This window comes from Pseudophryne corroboree, chromosome 2, assembly GCF_028390025.1.
Source record: "Pseudophryne corroboree isolate aPseCor3 chromosome 2, aPseCor3.hap2, whole genome shotgun sequence".
Taxonomy (NCBI): Eukaryota; Metazoa; Chordata; class Amphibia; order Anura; family Myobatrachidae; genus Pseudophryne; species Pseudophryne corroboree.
Genome location: NC_086445.1, coordinates 602,395,244 through 602,417,553, shown reverse-complemented (window position 1 = coordinate 602,417,553; position 22,310 = coordinate 602,395,244). Strand labels below are relative to the sequence as shown.

Sequence of the window (22,310 nt, the reverse complement as noted above, 5' to 3'; positions counted from 1 at the left end):
TTATTTTTTTATATGTTACACTCTGCAATTATATGAATTTGGAAAAGTGACAAAAAGATTGTTCTGATAAATTTGTTGAATCAAATGCTTTTAACTAAATTTGTATGAATGACCATTGTCCTTTACCCAGTGTTTGGGAGCAAACGGTCAAATGTAATTTGCTCCCGTACATTACCAGATTTTTGTTACCACCAACCGGAATGGACTGAAATCTTTAGGCATGTAGCCAGCTTTAGGGCTGTAACACACTGGCCGGTTTCTCCCGGATGGCAAAAAGCCGGACAAAGTTTGTCCGGCTTTTTGCCATCCGGGAGAAACCGGCAGAGTCTCGCACACAGGACGGCTTTGAGCCGTGTGTGATGCTGTGCGCATGCGCAGCATCAGACACGGCTTCCGAAAAAACCGTTGTGTGTGAAAGCTCCCCTTCACACACACAGTTTACTGGCTGCAAAGACGGCCCGGCGGCCGCCGGACCTTCCAGTGGTGAGACCCGGCTGCAACCCGGCAGCCGGGCCGGGGCCGTGCAGTGTGAAGGGACCCTACCCCTCACACTGTTAACTACAATGCCGGCACGGGAAAAAGCCGTCCGGCTTTTTCCCGGCCGGCAAAAACCGGGTAGTGTGTTTTAGCCCTTACAGTGTATGTTTCCAGGATTCCTCACAGAATCATACATGAAATGAATACTAGCTGAGGCTCTTCACGTTACCACAACAATTACACCTGTGCACCAGCACCAAGCGTGAAAAAATAAGAATTTACTCACCGGTAATTCTATTTCTCGTAGTCCGTAGTGGATGCTGGGGACTCCGTAAGGACCATGGGGAATAGACGGGCTCCGCAGGAGACTGGGCACTCTAAAGAAAGATTCAGGACTATCTGGTGTGCACTGGCTCCTCCCCCTATGACCCTCCTCCAAGCCTCAGTTAGGAACTGTGCCCGGAAGAGCTGACACAATAAGGAAGGATTTTTGAATCCCGGGTAAGACTCATACCAGCCACACCATATAACACGTGATAGGAACCCCGGTTAACAGTATGATAACAATGGAGCCTCTGAACAGATGGCTCACAATAACAACCCGATTATAGGAACAATAACTATTTACAAGTATTGCAGACAATCCGCACTTGGGATGGGCGCCCAGCATCCACTACGGACTACGAGAAATAGAATTACCGGTGAGTAAATTCTTATTTTCTCTGACGTCCTAGTGGATGCTGGGGACTCCGTAAGGACCATGGGGATTATACCAAAGCTCCCAAACGGGCGGGAGAGTGCGGATGACTCTGCAGCACCGAATGAGAGAACTCCAGGTCCTCCTCAGCCAGGGTATCAAATTTGTAGAATTTAGCAAACGTGTTTGCCCCTGACCAAGTAGCAGCTCGGCAAAGTTGTAAAGCCGAGACCCCTCGGGCAGCCACCCAAGATGAGCCCACCTTCCTTGTGGAATGGGCTTTCACTGATTTAGGCTGCGGTAATCCCACCGCAGAATGCGCCAGCTGAATTGTGCTACAAATCCAGCGCGCGATAGACAGCTTAGAAGCAGGAGCACCCAGCTTGTTGGGTGCATACAGGATAAACAGCGAGTCAGTCTTCCTGACTCCAGCCATCCTGGAAACATACATTTTCAGGGCCCTGACTACGTCCAGTAACTTGGAATCCTCCAAGTCCCTAGTAGCCGCAGGCACCACAATAGGTTGGTTCAAGTGAAAAGCTGAGACCACCTTCGGGAGAAACGGAGGACGAGTCCTCAACTCTGCCCTATCCATATGGAAAATCAGATAAGGACTTTTACAAGACAAAGCCGCCAATTCTGATACTCGCCTGGCCGAAGCCAGGGCCAACAACATGACCACTTTCCACGTGAGATATTTCAAATCCACAGTCTTAAGTGGCTCGAACCAATGTGATTTCAGGAATTCCAAAACCACATTGAGATCCCAAGGTGCCACTGGGGCCACAAAAGGAGGCTGAATATGCAGAACTCCTTTGACAAACGTCTGAACTTCAGGCAGTGAAGCCAGTTCTTTTTTGGAAGAAAATCGACAGAGCCGAAATCTGGACCTTAATGGACCCCAATTTGAGGCCCAACGTCACCCCCTGCTTGCAGGAAATGCAGGAATCGACCCAGCTGAAATTCCTCCGTCGGGGCCTTCTTGGCCTCACACCACGCAACATATTTTTCGCCAAATGCGGTGATAATGTTTTGCGGTGACATCCTTCCTGGCTTTGATCAGGGTAGGGATGACTTCCTCCGGAATGCCCTTTTCCTTTAGGATCCGGTGTTCAACCGCCATGCCGTCAAACGTAGCCGCGGGTCTTGTCTGAGCGGCAGAGGCCAAGGGTCCTCTGCAAGCATCTCTTGAAGTTCCGGGTACCAAGCTCTTCTTGGCCAATCCGGAACCACGAGTATAGTTTTCACTCCTCGCTTTCTTATTATTCTTAGTACCTTGGGAATGAGAGGCAGAGGAGGAAACACATAAACCGACTGGTACACCCACGGTGTCACTAGAGCGTCCACAACGATCGCCTGAGGGTCCCTTGACCTGGCGCAATATCTTTTCAACTTTTTGTTGAGGCGGGACGCCATCATGTCCACCTGTGGTCTTTCCCAACGGTTTACCAGCATTTGGAAGACTTCTGGATGAAGTCCCCATTCTCCCGGGTGGAGGTCGTGCCTGCTGAGGAAGTCTGCTTCCCAGTTGTCCACTCCCGGAATGAACACTGCTGTCAGTGCCAACACATGATTCTCTGCCCATCGGAGAATCCTTATGGCTTCTGCCATCGCCATCCTGCTTCTTGTGCCGCCCTGTCTGTTTACATGGGCGACCGCCGTGATGTTGTCTGATTGGATCAGTACCGGCTGGTTCTGAAGCAGGGGCATTGCTAGGCTTAGGGCATTGTAAATGGCCCTTAGCTCCAGAATATTTATGTGAAGCGAAATCTCCCAATTTGACCACAGTCCTTGGAAATTTCTTCCCTGTGTGACTGCACCCCAGCCCCGAAGGCTGGCATCCGTGGTCACCAGGACCCAGTCCTGTATTCCGAATCTGCGGCCCTCTAGTAGATGAGCCCTCTGCAGCCACCACAGCAGCGACACCCTGGTCCTTGCCGACAGGGTTATCCGCTGTTGCATCTGGAGATGGGACCCGGACCATTTGTCCAACAGGTCCCACTGGAACGTCCTTGCGTGGAACCTTCCGAATGGGATTGCTTCGTACGAAGCTACCATTTTTCCCAGGACTCGTGTGCATTGATGTATTGACACCTGTCCTGGTTTTAGGATGTCTCTGACTAGAGATGACAACTCCTCGGCTTTTTCCACTGGAAGAAACTCTTTTCTGGTCTGTGTCCAGAATCATTCCCAGGAACAGAAGACGTGTTGTCGGGACCAGCTGTGACTTTGGAATATTGAGAATCCAGCCGTGCTGTTGTAGCACTTCCCGAGAAAGTGCTAACCCCACTACCAACTGTTCTCTGGACCTCGCCTTTATCAGGAGATCGTCCAAGTATGGGATAATTAAAACTCCCTTCTTGCGAAGGAGTATCATCATTTCGGCCATTACCTTGGTAAAGACCCTCGGTGCCGTGGATAACCCAAACGGCAGCGTCTGGAACTGATAGTGACAGTCCTGTACCACAAATCTGAGGTACTCCTGGTGCGGAGAGTAAATAGGGACATGCAGGTACGCATCCTTGATGTCCAGGGAGACCATGTAATCCCCCTCGTCCAGGCTCGCAATAACCGCCCTGAGCGATTCCATCTTGAACCTTTTGATATAAGTGTTCAAGGCTTTTAAATTTAAGATGGGTCTCACCGAACCGTCCGGTTTCGGTACCACAAACATTGTGGAATAGTAACCCTTTCCCTGTTGAAGGAGGGGTACCTTGACAATCACTTGCTGTGAATATAGTTTTTGAATAGCCACCAACACTGCCTCCCTGGCAGAGGAAGTTGCCGGTAAGGCAGATTTTAGGAAACGGCAGGGGGGAGACGTCTCGAATTCCAGCCTGTACCCCTGAGACACTACTTGAAGGACCCAGGGATCCACCTGTGAGAGAGCCCACTGTGTGCTGAAATACCGGGTCCGCCTGAGCAGCACCAGCGTCATGCTGTGGACTTACCGGACGCAGGGGAGGACTTCTGCTCTTGGGAACTAGCTGTGTGCTGCAGCTTTTTCCCCCTACCTCTGCCCCTCGGCAGAAAGGATGAGCCTCTAGCCCTCTTATTTTTCTGGGGCCGAAAGGACTGTACCTGATAATACGGTGCTTTCTTTTGCTGTGGGGTAGCCTGTGGCAAAAAGGTCGATTTCCCAGCAGTAGCTGTGGAAACGAGGTCTGACAGACCATCCCCAAAAAGTTCCATCCCTTTATAGGGCAAAACTTCCATGTGCCGCTTCGAGTCGGCATCGCCTGACCATTGCAGAGTCCATAACCCCCTTCTGGCGGCAATGGACATAGCGCTTATTTTTGATGCCAGCCGGCAAATATCTCTCTGTGCATCACGCATGTATAAGACAGCGTCTTTTATATGCTCTATCGTCAGCAAAATATTGTCCCTATCCATGGTATCAATGTTATCCGACAGGGAATCTGACCACGCAGCTGCAGCACTGCACATCCAAGCCGATGCAATAGCGGGTCTCAATATAATGCCGGTGTGTGTGTATATAGCTTTAAGGGTATGTTCCTGCTTTCTATCAGCAGGTTCCTTTAGGGCGGCCGTATCCAGAGACGGTAGTGCCACCTTTTTTGATAAGCGGGTCAGCGCTTTATCTACCCTAGGGGGCGTTTCCCAACGTGACCTATCCTCTGGCGGGAAAGGGTACGCTGCCAATAACCGTTTAGAAACTATTAATTTCTTATCTGGGGAAGACCACGCTTCCTCACACACCTCATTTAATTCCTCAGATGCAGGAAAAACTACTGGTAGTTTTTTCTCACCAAACAATACCCTTTTTTGTGGTACCTGGGGTATTATCAGAAATATGTAATACATTTTTCATTGCCTCAATCATGTAACGGGTGGACCTATTGGAGGGTACACTAGTCTCATCGTCGTCAACACTGGAGTCGGTATCCGTGTCGACATCTGTATCTGTCATCTGAGGTAGCGGGCGTTTTACAGCCCCTGATGACATTTGAGACGCTTGGACAGGCACAAGCTGAGAAGCCGGCTGTCCTATGTCGTCAAACCTTTTATGTAAGGAGCTGACACTGTCACGTAATTCCTTCCATAAGTCCATCCACACAGGTGTCGACCCCGCAGGGGGTGACATCACATTCACTGGCATTTGCTCCGCCTCCACATCATTATCCTCATCATACATGTCGACACAGCAGTACCGACACATAGCACACACACAGGGAATGCTCTGACAGAGGACAGGACCCCACAAAGCCCTTTGGGGAGACAGAGGGAGAGTATGCCAGCACACACCAGAGCGCTATATATCACAGGGATATCACCTTATAAAAGTGTTTTCCCTTATAGCTGCATATATATATTGTATACTGCGCCTAAATTGTGGCCCCCCCCTCTCTTTTTTTTACCCTTTCTGTAGTGCAGGACTGCAGGGGAGAGCCAGGGAGCGATCCTTCCAGCGAAGCTGTGAGGGAAAATGGCGCCAGTGTGCTGAGGGAGAAGGCTCCGCCCCTTTTTCGGCGGGCTTTCTCCCGCTATTTTAAAACATCTGGCAGGGGTTAATTTACACCTATATAGCCCCTGGGGCTATATATGGTGTTAGTTTGCCAGCCAAGGTGTATATTATTGCTGCTCAGGGCGCCCCCCCCCCCCCCCAGCGCCCTGCACCCATCAGTGACCGAAGTGTGTGGTGTGCATGAGGAGCAATGGCGCACAGCTGCAGTGCTGTGCGCTACCTTGGAGGAAGACAGAAGTCTTCAGCCGTCGATTTTCCGGACCTTCTTGCTTCTGGCTCTGTAAGGGGGACGGCGGCGCGGCTCCGGGAACGGACGACGAGGTCGGGTCCTGTGTTCGATCCCTCTGGAGCTAATGGTGTCCAGTAGCCTAAAAAGCCCAAGCTACCACCGGTTAGGTAGGTTCGCTTCTTCTCGCCTTAGTCCCTCGCTGCAGTGAGCCTGTTGCCAGCAGGTCTCACTGTAAAATAAAAAACCTAAACTATACTTTCTTTCTAGGAGCTCAGGAGAGCCCCTAGTGTGCATCCAGCTCGGCCGGGCACAGAAATCTAACTGAGGCTTGGAGGAGGGTCATAGGGGGAGGAGCCAGTGCACACCAGATAGTCCTGAATCTTTCTTTAGAGTGCCCAGTCTCCTGTGGAGCCCATCTATTCCCCCATGGTCCTTACAGAGTCCCCAGCATCCACTAGGACGTCAGAGAAACATTCATTGATGGGGTTCCTTGAGGACTGGAGGTGGGAAACACTGCTCTAGGCAAGCATTTATTTATTTTTTTGCTTATTTTTTTTATACACTTATGGGAATTCATGTAGGACAAACAGGTCATGTTTGTGTATCTCTGCACAATCATGCATAGATGAGAGTTAATCCATTTTGCTGGGTCAGTAATTACCACACCTGCTTCCACAGACAGAAGTCTGTAACATGTGACCTCTTGGGAGGATGCCGAGAACCACTGCTGTAGTGCAGAGGTTCTCAAACTCAGTCCTCGGGGGCACACAAAGTGCATGTTTTGCAGGTAACCCAGCAGGTGCACAGGTGTATTAATTACTCACTGACACATTTTAAAAGGTCCACAGGTGGAGCTAATTATTTCACTTGCAATTCTGTGAGGAGACCTGCAAAACATGGACTGTGTGTGCCCCCGAGGACAGAGTTTGAGAACCGCTGCTGTAGTGTGTTTAAGACATGGATTGCCTAGGAGAGATTCTGACCAGGTGGAATGAACTCTATGTTTTCCCACACTCCAAGCATAACTGGCTGAGAAAACACATTAGAAAGTCTGCTGCCCCAACACATTGTTCACCGCTTAAACCAAATGAGCAGAAAGGCTCATGTCAAACTGAGAAGTTCATCCAACATGACAATGCATCAGCCAGCAACCTTGTTATAACGCAGCCTGCTGTGCCTTGTATCCCTTTTAGAACAAAAGTGTTAGCTAGTGGTGACCAGTGAATCTTAATTCTGGACACATTACACAGGTTCTGTGGCTGGCTGACTTCAAGACTCCATTTCACCTGGTTTTAATCAGCCTCAGAACCTGTGTAATTAATACGTGTCCAGAATTTAAGGGATGAGGTAGTAACCACAAGAAAGATACGTTATGACAATATAACCTAAAACTATGCCACACACTCAGTTAAACATAAAACCAGCTACTTACGTGAAGTTTTGGTCTACTCATGACAAGCCGGTACTAGAATTCTCAGTAGAGTGGACAGGTTAATGACTGCACAGCTAGTCTCTTTGAAGCATGATTATAGCTAGGGTGACCATAATAGCCCTTTAATCTGGGACACCTATGATTTACAAAAGGTTCTGAGGCTGGCTAAACCGCTAGCCTGACTTTCACCTGGTTTTAGCCAGCCGCAGAACCTGTGTAAATCATGTGTCCCAGATTAAATGGATATTATGGTCACCCTATTATAGCCATTGTGACTGAGGTGTCCGATACAATTTAGCAAATAACACTAACGGCAATGATGAGGCACACCGTGAGAAAATATATTTTTATTTTTTTTGATCTCCACAACCCCCAGAGGGGTGATAACACATTGTAAGTTAACACTGCACATTTCCACCCCTTCCCTATACAAAATGGGCTATTTGGAAGAATTATTCTGCTATCGAATGTTGTAAGCAAAACTGAAAATTGTATTACTTTACGCTAGAAAACTAGTAGTAACGTAGAGAGGAGGGGGCTAAAACTGTACACTATAAAACATTATAATAGTGCCCATGCAGTTTGTTGGGTTTTTTGCACTGCATGTTTGGAACATTGGCCTTATTGGTAGTTAAAGAGTTAAGTGTGCTCAGGTTCTGGGAATGAGCAGAGCAGGCAGCTACAAGAATGAAGTCACCAATTGTCAGGCACACCCAGGATTGGAAAGCACTGCCTAAATTTGGGCAGGAGTGTAGCACTTTAATTTTTCTGGATTGGCAGCATCTCTTCAATAAGCCCTTCCTAACTTTAGGAGGTGGGGCTATAGGAATCGTCTGGTTTTGTCTACAGATGGTACAGTGATTTTGTAAGAGTGCAACATTTCTCACTCCTATACAGACACAGGAAAGAGGGCCTGTGGCTGCAATCTTAAACTAGGCATACACTATACAATTAATCAGGCAGATCAGCTACCAGGCTGGTTGGAATGAAAATCTGGTAATGGATGAGAGCAAAATGACAAACCGACCCTTTTGTCCCATACATTGGAAAATGAACACACACCAAGCTCCAGAATACAATAGATTCAAGTGCTTGTATGCAGTGGACAACTTTGCATGTTCAGATGGTGTTGCCCTATAGAAGCCCAAGTGCTTCTACTTCACCTCCCCACTGTGCAGGATCCAACTGGATCCCTCTTAGCGCCCCTTGCAGTGCAATAGTCACCCGCCACATGCGCAGACAGGACTCTGGGTCCTAAACACAGAAGTCCTAATCATCGCAAAGGACAGTTCTTACTGCAACAGCTGTCCTTTGTGTTTTACTAATGCTGTATGCATGAAGAGAAACAGAGTGGTGGGATGCTATGCTTGCTGCATGATGCCCATACTGGTTGAAGTATGAATTTAACCAGTTTGTATGAACAGCAGTTTTAGTCTGTTTTCCAGTGTTCGGAGCAAATGGTTGTCATTTACTCTCATTACCAAATTTTCATGCCAGCCAGCTCTGCCAAATAATTGTGTAGTGTATGTCCAGCTTTACAAGTTGTATCCTGAAACAAGTAGTCTTCACATAAAGTGAGAAAGCAAAGCTTCAGGTTGATATACTACTAAACTGTTGTAGTGTGACACGTACTGGTTAACAGATCTGCACTCCACCCAAGATGCTGTAATGTAATTAAATGAATCTCATTAAAAAAAAAAAAAAAGTCAGGTGGAGCAAGACAGACATTTACAAGCAGAGTAATGACAGGTGTCTGCAATATCAGAGTGTAAAAATAGAGACCAAGAATTGCATAGTACAGACAGAAGATACTCTGGTCACAGTAGTTGGAGGAAAAGTTCTAATACTTGATATGAGATGTAGCACATTTATAATGCTTACAAACCTAGCTGAACTAGAGAAACTGATCATAAAGAATAAAAAAAAAAAAAATTACCATACTGCAAAATTAGAACTTTAATAGTTTGTGTGAAGTTGGTGGTGTAAAAAAAAAAAAAAAAAAAAAAAAAAAAGGAACACGAGCCCCAAACAATGTTTTGGCACCTTTTGCATTACAGTAAGGACAAAGTAGGGGGAATTGTCAGTTTGAACTATTGAGTCTGTATACACCAAATCAAGGAATATTTTCTTCTTTTTGCAGAAGACTACAAAGTTATGGGGGAACATCTACAAGGAATTTTAACCTCATTCCTTCAACATTGTTAGTAACTGAAGCCATATTTAATAAAAAATAATGTAATTAACATGTATGTGATTCAACTGCTAGACAGGAGATAGACTGATGTTCCAAACTCCTAATTAAACATAATGAGCATCTAAACAAGTTGTTAGGCTAGATTACATTTTATCCTGAAACTGCCACTGGCTCAGCTGATCCTGCATAACATAGCCTAGATGTTTTCAGCCTTTAAAGCGATACAAAATATCTAAAAAGTATTAAAAAGGCACATTAACAAAAAGTTAACATAAAACCAAGCGCGTGTTCAGCCGCATCAGTTAAATATTAAAAGTTTAAGTGTCCTTAAAACACAAATGGGATTTCTCACCAATTTGAGGAGAGTATACCCCCTCCAATGCCCCCACCCAAAGAAAACCCCCCCCCCAAAAAACACATGGTTTTGCACTTAAGTGGTGTCTGCAGTCTAAAACCAAGGCCTGCTTAAAGCAATTGCACAGCTCTAGAAGGAGTGTCACCATCATGCCAAAGTGTCCATTCTGGGGGAGCAGTGTCATCGGCTATGAACATTTCACTGTTCTCCAGGCAGTTATTCCTGGAAAGGTTCCGGAGGGATGGGAGCAGTCACAGACATAGCTTACCAGATCTCTGCAGCAGTCTAGCATGTTACATTATGACCTGGGTGGTTATGGATTATACAAGGCAGGGAACACACCTTTGCCTCAATGCCAGCACTTCAATTGAGAATAAAAATCCCCCCCCAAAGGCCTAAATAATAGTGGACAAACGAAATGGACGCTTAAAGCTAGGTACACATGGTCTGATTTTTCAGATCGGACGAACAAGCAGGCCGCTTATTCAAGTAGAGGAAGGTCCAGACATCTGTACTACACACTTTGATTTTTTTTTTTTTTAAATGCTCATTAGATCAGCTAAGAAGGGGGGGGGGGGGGGGGGGGGATATAAAATATACTGGGTTTACCTACACATTTTTTATTTATTTTTTTAACACCTGGACATATGCCCAGATTGAAAAGTCTTTACTGCCCCTATAGTTGTAGGTAAGCGGTTGTAGGAAAGATTGCTCAGGTTTATTGGCAAAACCCAAAACAATCATTCATAAACACTGCATTAGATCAGGCAGATCACCCAGTTATTGGCAAATCCACCTAATAATTGTATAGTATGTACCTAGCTACTGAAAATTAATCTGGAATGAAGTAAATGCTCATGTGTCATGCATGTTCAAGTGAAATGTATGCATATATGTGGTCTCCAGGGGCTGTTGTAATTAACTGTACTTTTAGATTATAGGTGGTGAGATTAAAATAAAAAAAGTCCCCACTTAGACTGTACAATATCAGTTGAGATATTATGATATTGCAAGCTACCCCCCCCCCTTCCCCAACAAATTCAAGCTAAAGTTTGCGACTCACTTTAAGCTATGGCCAACTGCTTTTAAAAGCAACAAACTGCTGCATCTTTCCAGCTCATTGTGTATGGTGACCTTGTCAGATCATTTCTAAATGTAAAACAGCACTAACTTCATCTCTGAGAAGTTCTAAAAGCAATGTATTACCCACTCTGTTCAGAGGGCAGGTACTTTCAGATTTCAATTGTCAGCCATTAGTTTCATTCTTAGTAGTTTTATAGTACAGCCCAACATTCCCTTTATTCCTAAAACCAAGCCTGAATTTACTGGACTTCAGCCAGCCTATAAAGGTGATATAATTTTTTTTCCAAGTGGAGTTCAATCATGTGGCCCTACTTTAGTTTATTTTCCAAGTACTTGCCCAAATCTGGGTAGGATATATGCCCATAGCACCAAAAATCGCAGAATGGAAGTAGAGACTGACAAAACATTTTTCTGCAGACTTCACATAAATGGCACATACTACAGAATTATATGTAAAAGGCTCAAATACCCATTGACTGCAAATCAGTAATGAACTGGTGTGTCATTACAAGTGAGCTGCTGGGATATCCAGTACAATGGTTAGGTGATCTTAAAGAAATGGTTTATAGAATCTAGGAGTTAAAACCATTCAAGCAGTATAGGCACTTAAGTGTTTTAACTCCTCTTTGGTCCAAACACCCAATATTTACACTGGTTTTTGACCTACATCAGTACAGAGGGAAGCTGCGATTAGTGGTAGTCCTTTTGCAGAATAACAGCTTATTTGATTGAAAGCCTTGAAGGAGGATCACCCCATACTAATCGTTTCATGATCTCCAGAAAAGATCAAGGTGGCAGAAAAGTGTCTGCTCTTAGGAACATTTAAAATGCAGTTTTCTTGTTTAGGTTTGGAGATAAGCAGGTCATCTTGGTGTCAGTTGCAGCAAGGAAGCCAGGTCTGGTAGGAGTGACTGCAGGACACAAGAGGCTGGATAGGTGTGAAGTAGTAACTGCTGTAGTTCCCATCACCCATGAAGGAGGCCGGCTGGTAGTAGCAGGTATAGTTTGGGATGGCTGAAACAAGATTCTGCTCAGATAATACCTGAATAGCTAAAGAAGCAATAAGTGTTAGCGTCTGACGACGTTCATGTCCCATTAAGCAAACTGTACTCTCATTTACTACATTGTGAAGAGTCATCAGGCAGTCATAACGCTTGTCCTCCATCCCGACAAAGTGATCCTGCAGATAGCACTTAAGCTTCCGCAACTGTTCCCGTATGTCAGGGAAATCTATGAAGTAACGGGAGCACATGTACCTCTGCATGGTTTTCATATCCACCTCCGACTTGGGTGTAAAGCCACGTACAAGCAAGTTGCAGTATTTGAGTAGACCACCTCCTCTGATCTCTTCAGGGTTTCGGGTGGCAATGATCCTATTACGCAAGTGGTCCATGGCTTCCTCAAAGTCCCCATACATGCTTTCTCCAGTCACAGTGGGGTGGTAGCTTTGAGACATTTGAGCCTCTGAACGCTGGATAAGCATAGAATCAAGTATTATTTGGAAGGAGTCTACACTAAACTCAAACTGACGCCTTAGAGTGTCCACAAACTTCAATTCCATGTTTTTTCCATTGTTGTTTGATAAGGATATTAGACTCCACCGGTCACTTTCAGTACAAACCTTTACCAATTTCTGAACATAAGCTTCCCTTAAAGTCATGGGTGTGATCTTCTCCTTATTGACACCTGCAGGCAGGAAGTCCAGGAGGCAATCAAGAACTGCATGCTTTACTACCTGAAAGGCTCCAGGCCCTTTCAAGTCAACCATAAATATGAGGTCCAAATCTTTATAGCCCAAGCCACTATCTTCATGCAGCACATGACTTGCAGCAGAACCATTCAGTCGCACATTGTGAACGACAATACCTTTTTGTTCTAGACGGCCCCGGACCACCTGCAGGGGAAGAGGGGGAAAAAAAAAAAAAACGACAGTTACAATTCTTGCTCATAAAGTAGTTATGATTAAAACTGGGCATACACTACAATTATCTGGCCTATCCACCCTATAGCAACAGATCTCCCAAATCATTGTACAGCGTATGTGCATGAACAACCAAAAATATTGATCATGCTGGATTAAAAAAAACCTGACATTTGACAGACACCCTGCAGATATCATGTGCATACACCAAGATCTCAGTGTATTGCACTCTTCTTTCTCCCCCGTCAGCCACAGCAGTGCATGCACTGCCCAAAAGCAGCAGACTTAACTTAGAAAATCCTGGATTGAACGGACAAGCTGGCTGATCCAGCCTACCCAACAGATCAGTATTTTCTGATCAATTGCACGCATACACTTACAATTATCTGGGCAATCTGCAGCTAACAGGCAGGTGAACCAGATAATTTTAGCGTGTATGCCATTGCCTGGTTTACGAAAGAAGGCTTTGCAAGATCATATAATATGGTGGTGAAACAGGCCACGGAAAACCGTATGTTGCTACAAAAACCTCAATAGTTATGTTAAGGAACACTAATTGCATAGGACAGATCAAGCTGGAGGTAAAGGTTTAAAGTAATCTGCAGCACTGGGTTTGTCCTGTAGAGTAGGAAAGCTGGCAAAGCTCCAGCAACATGTTTACAGCAACAGGGTAGCTGGAGATACTAGAAAAGCCATACGACATCACATCCCTGTCCATCAACACAACTTCCAACTCCAATAGGTCGGATACACAGGATCCGCCTTTGTGACTCACTGAATTCCATTCCAAGTGCGTGGCTGAGATGAATGCAGTGCAGTAACAAAAAGTGCAGTGGAGGGAACTGCAGCATGAATAAGAGGGCGTTTATGGAAGTTTTATTTTTTTACCCTCCATAGTTTTCAGCATACACAGCTGGATAAGTCTACCAAACCTAGAACTTTAAATGTACATTTTAATTGGTGTATTCTATGATTCCAGACTAAACACGTTTCAGGCTCTGCATACTCAGCAGGTTGCTATGCTGTGACATGTTTCTCTGGGACAAATTCACCTCTCAGCATCTGTCAGGAGTCCAAGCTTTGAATTGGCAGGTGTTTAACATTTTAATCCATCATAACACTCCCATTCCCTTATACATGTTATGCAACACTACAATAGCCACATCAGACCTGATACAGGATGGGAGCTACATTTGTAATCAAAGTATCAAGACAGCCATGTGTACTATAAAAATTAGACCTATCAAATTCTAGTTTAGTTGGAAAATTATATAAGTATAATATAGTGTGTGTGTGTGTGTGTGTGTGTGTGTGTGTGTGTGTGTGTGTGTGTGTGTGTGTGTGTGTGTGTATATTAAACACAAGGTATATTTGCATATTTAAGACATGGAGGCTTGCCATAATATCCCTTTAATCCAGGACACCTATGATGTACACAAGTTCATGGCTGAAATGCAGACTTGAATTTAGCTAGCTACAGAACCTGTGTACATCATAGGTGTCCTGGATTAGAGTTATGATGGATTATACACACAACTCCACCAGTTACTGCATCAGTCTAGATAGAAACATTGGACCTAAATCAACAAAGTCCTATGTGGCAATGACAGCAGGGATTTGGCAGGTCCCAACTTCTCCCATTGCCAAGTGGGAAGCAACAGCACTTCAGTGCCTCTGTACCTATGACCGATCAAAGGTGAACACTTGGTTGATTGATGTTCAGAAACTACACTGCCACACAGACAGTTATGGCTGTAGAGCAGGGGTGGGGAACCTTTGGCCCTCCAGTTGTTGAACTATAGATCCCAGCATGCCCTGCTACAGTTTTGCTATTTGGCCATGCTAAAACTATTGCAAGGCATGCTGGTATGTGTAGTTCAACAGTTGGAGGGACAAAGGTTTCCCATCCCTGATGTAGAGGAACAGAAAGTGGGTATGGCTTTCAAGTACCTTTTCTCTGCAAGATATTCTAAAACAGTTAGATCAAACTGCAAAGCATCAGGGGCAAATCAGCTATTACTAGTACATTTGGCACATATATCAATATTAGAATGGTTCCTTCATTAAGAATTTGAGCTTTGCATGTTTTTGCAACACCAGCGATATCATTTAGTAAATAAATGCTCAGGTAATTTTGTAAGATGCTCAAGAGTTAATAATTTTATTTATAAATCGCTCTCCAACAGGACTCAAGGAGCTTCGAGTTGCAAGAACAGTGAATGGATCATCATGTTCAGTATTATAAGAGCAGATGGGTGTGTTATAATAGTCAGCACATGTTACAGCACACTCTTTACAATTAGGGCAGACCTGTTATATAAAGGCAGTAATAACCGCCCATTCTATATACTTGCAGCTATTACAAAAAAACAAAACAAAAAAAAAAAAAACTAAACTGCTCAACCAGGTATAGCCAGTTTGCATGGTGACATGCATATACGCAGGATAAAAGGCACCTGCAGAGGTGAGCAGCCTAAATTCCTTGCACGCCAGAAAACATTCTCATCAGATGTGCAAGCCTGTCAGAGCATTTCCCCAGGAAGCAGCTTTATAACACTCACACCTCAGCTGAAGTAGCTACCAAATGTTTTCCAATAGGGCATGACTGCAGAAAGTGCTACCCTACTGTTGCAGACACACTAGACGTCTAGCTTGTATTTTCAAACACAACCTGGCCAACCTGGTCTATTTTGGGTGTGACAAGCACGATAATTAATAGGTGTCTGGAACAACTGCATTGATCTGTCAGGCACCGATTAAACGGCACTTCCTATGAAGCAAACTGAAACCCCGTCAACTTGCCATATCTGTCCACTCTTAACATGCATTTGAGTGCCGATCAACATCAGGGAGTTACCTACCTGAGGTAAGGCCTGCATAACAATTTTCCATTACAATGCAACCCACAGAAGGCAGACAGCTCATACTGGGGCAGATGCATTAACCTGGAGATGGCATAAGGAAGTGCTAAACCAGTGATAAGTGCAAGGTGATAAACGCACCAGCCAATCAGCTCCAATATGTAAAACAGTTAGGAGCTGATTGGCTGGTGCGTTTATCACCTTGCACTTATCACTGGTTTAGCACTTCCTTATGCCTTCTCCAGGCTTAATACATCTGCCCCAATGTTCAATAGAGCAAGTAATGGGCCCTACACAATGGTCGATACCAGTGAAAGATATGAACTGTACCTCGTTCCCATCTTTCAGTGTGTAGGCACCACCGATGAATGCGCGGCCCAGCACTTGTTCATCGCTGGTGCCGGCTCGTTTAAACATGCATGCCAATATGGACAATCTTGTCCATATTAGCATGCAGCTCTATGGAGCTGGGTGACAGGGGAAGGGAAGAAACTTCCCTGCCCCCGTCACCTACCACCAAGTCGCCCGTCTGCAGGCTCGGCGGCGGGTCGCTAAGCGTGTAGGGCCCTTAAGAGTGACTTGCATAACATGTGCTAGCCAAGTAGATTGTACAGCCAAGTTCCACTACAGTTGTGCACTCCAAGACAAACTGTACTGTTAGAGAAACCATTCAGGTAGAGATTAGATATCCTCATTTCCCCAGTCTTGTCTAGCCACCATGTAGTAGGTGCGGACAGACACCATATATAGTGTGAGTGGGGTAAGCATTGGATCCTTAACATCTGCATATGATATCATCTGAAGAAAGTTTGGGATATATTGCACCATGATCCTGTATTGTTTTTTATTTCATATCATGAGCTACTACTGGAAATAGAAGTCTATTTTTGTGAGAACAAGAGCAGAGGATTGTAAGAAGGGATTCTCTCATCTGTGGGACTGATCTGACCCTGATTTGGACATTAAGTATAAATTGTAGATTTGACCTATATGAGAGCACTGAGCACTATATACTTGTGGATTCTCTGCTATTAAATCATTTTTAGGGTGCTCGTCAGAAGTGCTATTGTTCTGATCAGGCACCCATTGCTTCCAACACACAAAACCATACTAAAATACTGTCCGCAGCGTGAGAAGTCACATTTGCACATTTCAGCTCGTAATCTCAGGAGGCGGCTAGTTGATTTGCACACGAACAAAGCAACAAATGAATTGCGCTGTCACGCACCATCTAGTGGCAGGTAAACAAATGAACTGCCCCCCCTTAGACTAGTATGAAGATGTAAGATGTTCTCCCCAACATTAATCCAGACAGATATCAAATCGTGTTAAGCGTGAAAGGTATTTAATATGAATTCAGTGTGGCCCTGTGCTCATGCAGCTACTGGAAAGATTACAGTGGTAAGCCATGAGGGCTCCTAAATGCTGGTACAAACTTCCCGAATTAAAAGCTTACAAGGGGGTGCCAAATTCAAAGCAATAGTGTGGGGAGCCTCTGTTTTACAGTATGTTCCCCACGTTACTACATATCTATGGAAGAGTCTGGTCATCTATGAAATAAAAAAATAAAAAATAATGACTTTACAAAATTGTTGGTTACATGTAGTGTGCCAAACTGAAGCAATCCAGTGTGGGACAAAACAGTTAGAACAGAGACTACAGCAAGCTTGATCATCACTAACAGAAGTGATAGTCATGAGATTTTTGTAACTACTCTGATGCAGACAAAAAAATTTGAGGGGGGGGGGGGGGGGGGAGGAGGATAATAAGAATTTACTTACCGATAATTCTATTTCTCGTAGTCCGTAGTGGATGCTGGGAACTCCGTAAGGACCATGGGGAATAGCGGCTCCGCAGGAGACTGGGCACAAAAGAAAAGCTTTAGGACTACCTGGTGTGCACTGGCTCCTCCCCCTATGACCCTCCTCCAAGCCTCAGTTAGGATACTGTGCCCGGACGAGCGTACACAATAAGGAAGGATTTTGAATCCCGGGTAAGACTCATACCAGCCACACCAATCACACCATACAACTTGTGATATGAACCCAGTTAACAGCATGATAACAGAGGAGCCTCTGGATAGATGGCTCACAACAATAACCCGATTTGTTAACAATAACTATTTACAAGTATTGCAGATAATCTGCACTTGGGATGGGCGCCCAGCATCCACTACGGACTACGAGAAATAGAATTATCGGTAAGTAAATTCTTATTTTCTCTGACGTCCTAGTGGATGCTGGGAACTCCGTAAGGACCATGGGGATTATACCAAAGCTCCCAAACGGGCGGGAGAGTGCGGATGACTCTGCAGCACCGAGCGAGAAAACTCCAGGTCCTCCTCAGCCAGAGTGTCAAATTTGTAAAATTTCACAAAAGTATTTGACCCTGACCAAGTAGCAGCTCGGCAAAGTTGTAAAGCCGAGACACCCTCGGGCAGCCGCCCAAGATGAGCCCACCTTCCTTGTGGAGTGGGCTTTTACAGATTTTGGCTGTGGCAGGCCTGCCACAGAATGCGCAAGCTGAATTGTACTACAAATCCAGCGAGCAATAGTCTGCTTAGAAGCAGGAGCACCCAGCTTGTTGGGTGCGTACAGGATAAATAGCGAGTCAGATTTTCTGACTCCAGCTGTCCTGGAAACATTTTCAGGGCCCTGACAACGTCCAGCAACTTGGAGTCCTCCAAGTCCTTAGTAGCCGCAGGTACCACAATAGGCTGGTTCAGATGAAACGCTGAAACCACCTTTGGGAGAAATTGAGGACGAGTCCTCAATTCTGCCCTGTCCGTATGAAAAATCAGGTAAGGGCTTTTACAGGATAAAGCCGCCAATTCAGACACACGCCTGGCTGAAGCCAGGGCCAACAGCATGACCACTTTCCATGTGAGATATTTTAAGTCCACAGTGTTGAGTGGTTCAAACCAATGTGATTTTAGGAAACCCAAAACATTCAGATCCCAGGGTGCCACTGGAGGCACAAAAGGAGGCTGTATATGTAGCACTCCCTTAACAAACGTCTGGACTTCAGGCACTGAAGCCAGTTCTCTCTGAAAGAAAATCGACAGGGCCGAAATCTGGACCTTAATGGATCCTAATTTTAGGCCCATAGACACTCCTGCTTGCAGGAAATGCAGGAATCGACCCAGTTGAAATTCCTCCGTCAGGGCCTTTTTGGCCTCGCACCACGCAACATATTTCCGCCAGATGCGGTGATAATGCTTTGCGGTTACATCCTTTCTGGCTTTTATCAAAGTAGGGATGACTTCGTCTGGAATGCCTTTTTCCTTTAGGATCCGGCGTTCAACCGCTATGCCATCAAACGCAGCCGCGGTAAGTCTTGGAACAGACAGAGTCCCTGCTGGAGCAGGTCCCTTCTCAGAGGTAGAGGCCACGGGTCCTCTGAGCATTTCTTGAAGTTCCGGGTACCAAGTCCTTCTTGGCCAATCCGGAGCCACGAGAATAGTTCTTACTCCTCCCCGCCGTATACTCCTCAGCACCTTGGGTATGAGAGGCAGAGGAGGGAACACATACACTGACTGGTACACCCACGGTGTTACCAGAGCGTCCACAGCTATTGCTTGAGGGTCCCTTGACCTGGCGCATTACCTGTCCAGTTTTTTGTTGAGGCGGGACGCCATCATGTCCACCTTTGGTTTTTCCCAACGGTTTACAATCATGTGGAAGACTTCTGGGTGAAGTCCCCACTCTCCCGGGTGGAGGTCGTGCCTGCTGAGGAAGTCTGCTTCCCAGTTGTCCACTCCCGGAATGAACACTGCTGACAGTGCTATCACATGATTTTCCGCCCAGCGAAGAATCCTTGCAGCTTCTGCCATTGCCCTCCTGCTTCTTGTGCCGCCCTGTCTGTTTACGTGGGCGACTGCCGTGATGTTGTCCGACTGGATCAGCACCGGCTGACCTTGAAGCAGAGGTCTTGCTTGGCTCAGAGCATTGAAAATGGCTCTTAACTCTAGGATATTTATGTGAAGTGATGTCTCCAGGCTTGACCACAAGCCCTGGAAGTTTATTCCCTGTGTGACTGCTCCCCAGCCTCGCAGGCTGGCATCTGTGGTCACCAGGACCCAGTCCTGAATGCCGAATCTGCGGCCCTCTAGAAGATGAGCACTCTGCAACCACCACAGGAGAGACACCCTTGTCCTTGGGGACAGGGTTATCCGCCGATGCATCTGAAGATGCGATCCGGACCATTTGTCCAGCAGGTCCCACTGGAATGTTCTTGCGTGGAATCTGCCGAATGGGATTGCTTCGTAGGAAGCCACCATTTTTCCCAGGACCCTTGTGCATTGATGCACTGATACTTGGCCTGGTTTTAGGAGGTTTCTGACTAGCTCGGATAACTCTCTGGCTCTCTCTTCCGGGAGAAACACCTTTTTCTGGACTGTGTCCAGGATCATCCCTAGGAATAGAAGACGTGTCGTCGGGATCAGCTGCGATTTTGGGATATTGAGAATCCAACCGTGCTGCCGCAGCACTACTTGAGATAGTGATACTCCGACTACCAACTGTTCCTCGGATCTTGCCCTTATCAGGAGATCGTCCAAGTAAGGGATAATTAAAACTCCTTTCCTTCGAAGGAGTATCATCATTTCGGCCATTACTTTGGTAAAGACCCGGGGCGCCGTGGACAATCCAAACGGCAGCGTCTGAAACCGATAGTGGCAGTTCTGTACCACAAACCTGAGGTACCCTTGGTTAGAAGGGTAAATTGGGACATGGAGGTAAGCATCCTTGATGTCCAGAGACACCAAATAATCCCCTTCTTCCAGGTTCGCGATCACCGCTCTGAGTGACTCCATCTTGAATTTGAACCTCTGTATGTAAGTGTTCAAAGATTTTAGATTTAAATAGGTCTCACCGAGCCATCCGGCTTCGGTACCACAAACAGCGTGGAATAATACCCCTTTCCCTGTTGCAGGAGGGGTACCTTGATTATCACCTGCTGAGAATACAGCTTGTGAATGGCTTCCAATACCGCCTCCCTGTCGGAGGGAGACGTCGGTAAGGCAGACTTTAGGAAACGGCGGGGGGGGGGGGGGAGACGTCTCGAATTCCAATTTGTACCCCTGAGATACCACCTGAAGGATCCAGGGGTCCACTTGTGAGTGAGCCCACTGCGCGCTGAAATTCTTGAGACGGGCCCCCACCGTGCCTGAGTCCGCTTGTAGAGCCCCAGCGTCATGCTGAGGACTTGGCAGAAGCGGGAGAGGGCTTCTGTTCCTGGGAACTGGCTGTTTGCTGCAGCCTTTTTCCTCTCCCTCTGCCACGGGGCAGAAATGAGGAGCCTTTCGCCCGCTTGCCCTTATGGGGCCGAAAGGACTGCGCCTGATAATACGGCGTCTTCTTATGTTGAGAGGCTACCTGGGGTAAAAATGTGGATTTCCCAGCAGTTGCCGTGGACACTAGGTCCGATAGACCTACCCCAAATAACTCCTCCCCTTTATAAGGCAATACTTCCATATGCCTTTTGGAATCAGCATCACCTGACCACTGCCGCGTCCATAACCCTCTTCTGGCAGATATGGACAGCGCACTTACTCTTGATGCCAGTCGGCAAATATCCCTCTGTGCATCACGCATATATAAAAATGCATCTTTTAAATGCTCTATAGTCAGTAATATACTGTCCCTATCCAGGGTATCAATATTTTCAGTCAGGGAATCCGACCAAGCCACCCCAGCACTGCACATCCAGGCTGAGGCGATTGCTGGTCGCAGTATAACACCCGTGTGAGTGTATATACATTTTAGGATATTCTCCTGCTTTCTGTCAGCAGGTTCCTTAAGGGCGGCCGTATCATGAGACGGTAGTGCCACCTGTTTAGACAAGCGTGTGAGCGCTTTATCCACCCTAGGGGGTGTTTCCCAACGTGCCCTATCCTCTGGCGGGAAGGGGTATGATGCCAATAACCTTTTAGGAATTATCAGTTTTTTTATCGGGAGAAACCCACGCTTCATCACACACTTCATTTAATTCCTCAGATGCAGGAAAAACTACAGGTAGTTTTTTCTCACCAAACATAATACCCTTTTTAGTGGTACTTGTACTATCAGAAATGTGTAAAACATTTTTCATTGCCTCAATCATGTAACGTGTGGCCCTACTGGAAGTCACATTCGTCTCTTCATCGTCGACACTGGAGTCAGTATCCGTGTTGGCGTCTGTATCTGCCATCTGAGGTAGCGGGCGTTTTAGAGCCCCTGATGGTCTTTGAGACGCCTGGACAGGCACAAGCTGAGTAGCCGGCTGTCTGTCATCAACCGTCTTTTGTAAAGAGCTGACACTTTCACGTAATTCCTTCCATAAGCCCATCCACTCAGGTGTCGACTCCCTAGGGGGTGACATCTCCATTATAGGCAATTGCTCCGCCTCCACATCATTTTCCTCCTCATACATGTCGACACAGTCGTACCGACACACAGCACACACACAGGGAATGCTCTGATAGAGGACAGGACCCCACTAGCCCTTTGGGGAGACAGAGGGAGAGTATGCCAGCACACACCAGAGCGCTATATATATGTTGGGATAACACTATACAGAGTGTTTTTCCCCTTATA

General features: G+C 46.1%; 1 protein-coding gene across 1 annotated transcript in view; it reads right to left on the bottom strand.

The window, feature by feature from the left end:
- Positions 1–9,968: 9,968 nt before the first annotated feature.
- TENT5B (terminal nucleotidyltransferase 5B) overlaps positions 9,969–22,310 on the bottom strand; it is a 35,596-nt gene continuing 23,254 nt past the window's right edge. The window contains exon 2 of the mRNA XM_063954705.1: positions 9,969–12,847. Within this exon, the coding sequence (XP_063810775.1) occupies positions 11,828–12,847 (1,020 nt within the window). The 3' untranslated portion in view covers positions 9,969–11,827. The remainder of the gene's footprint in view (positions 12,848–22,310) is intronic.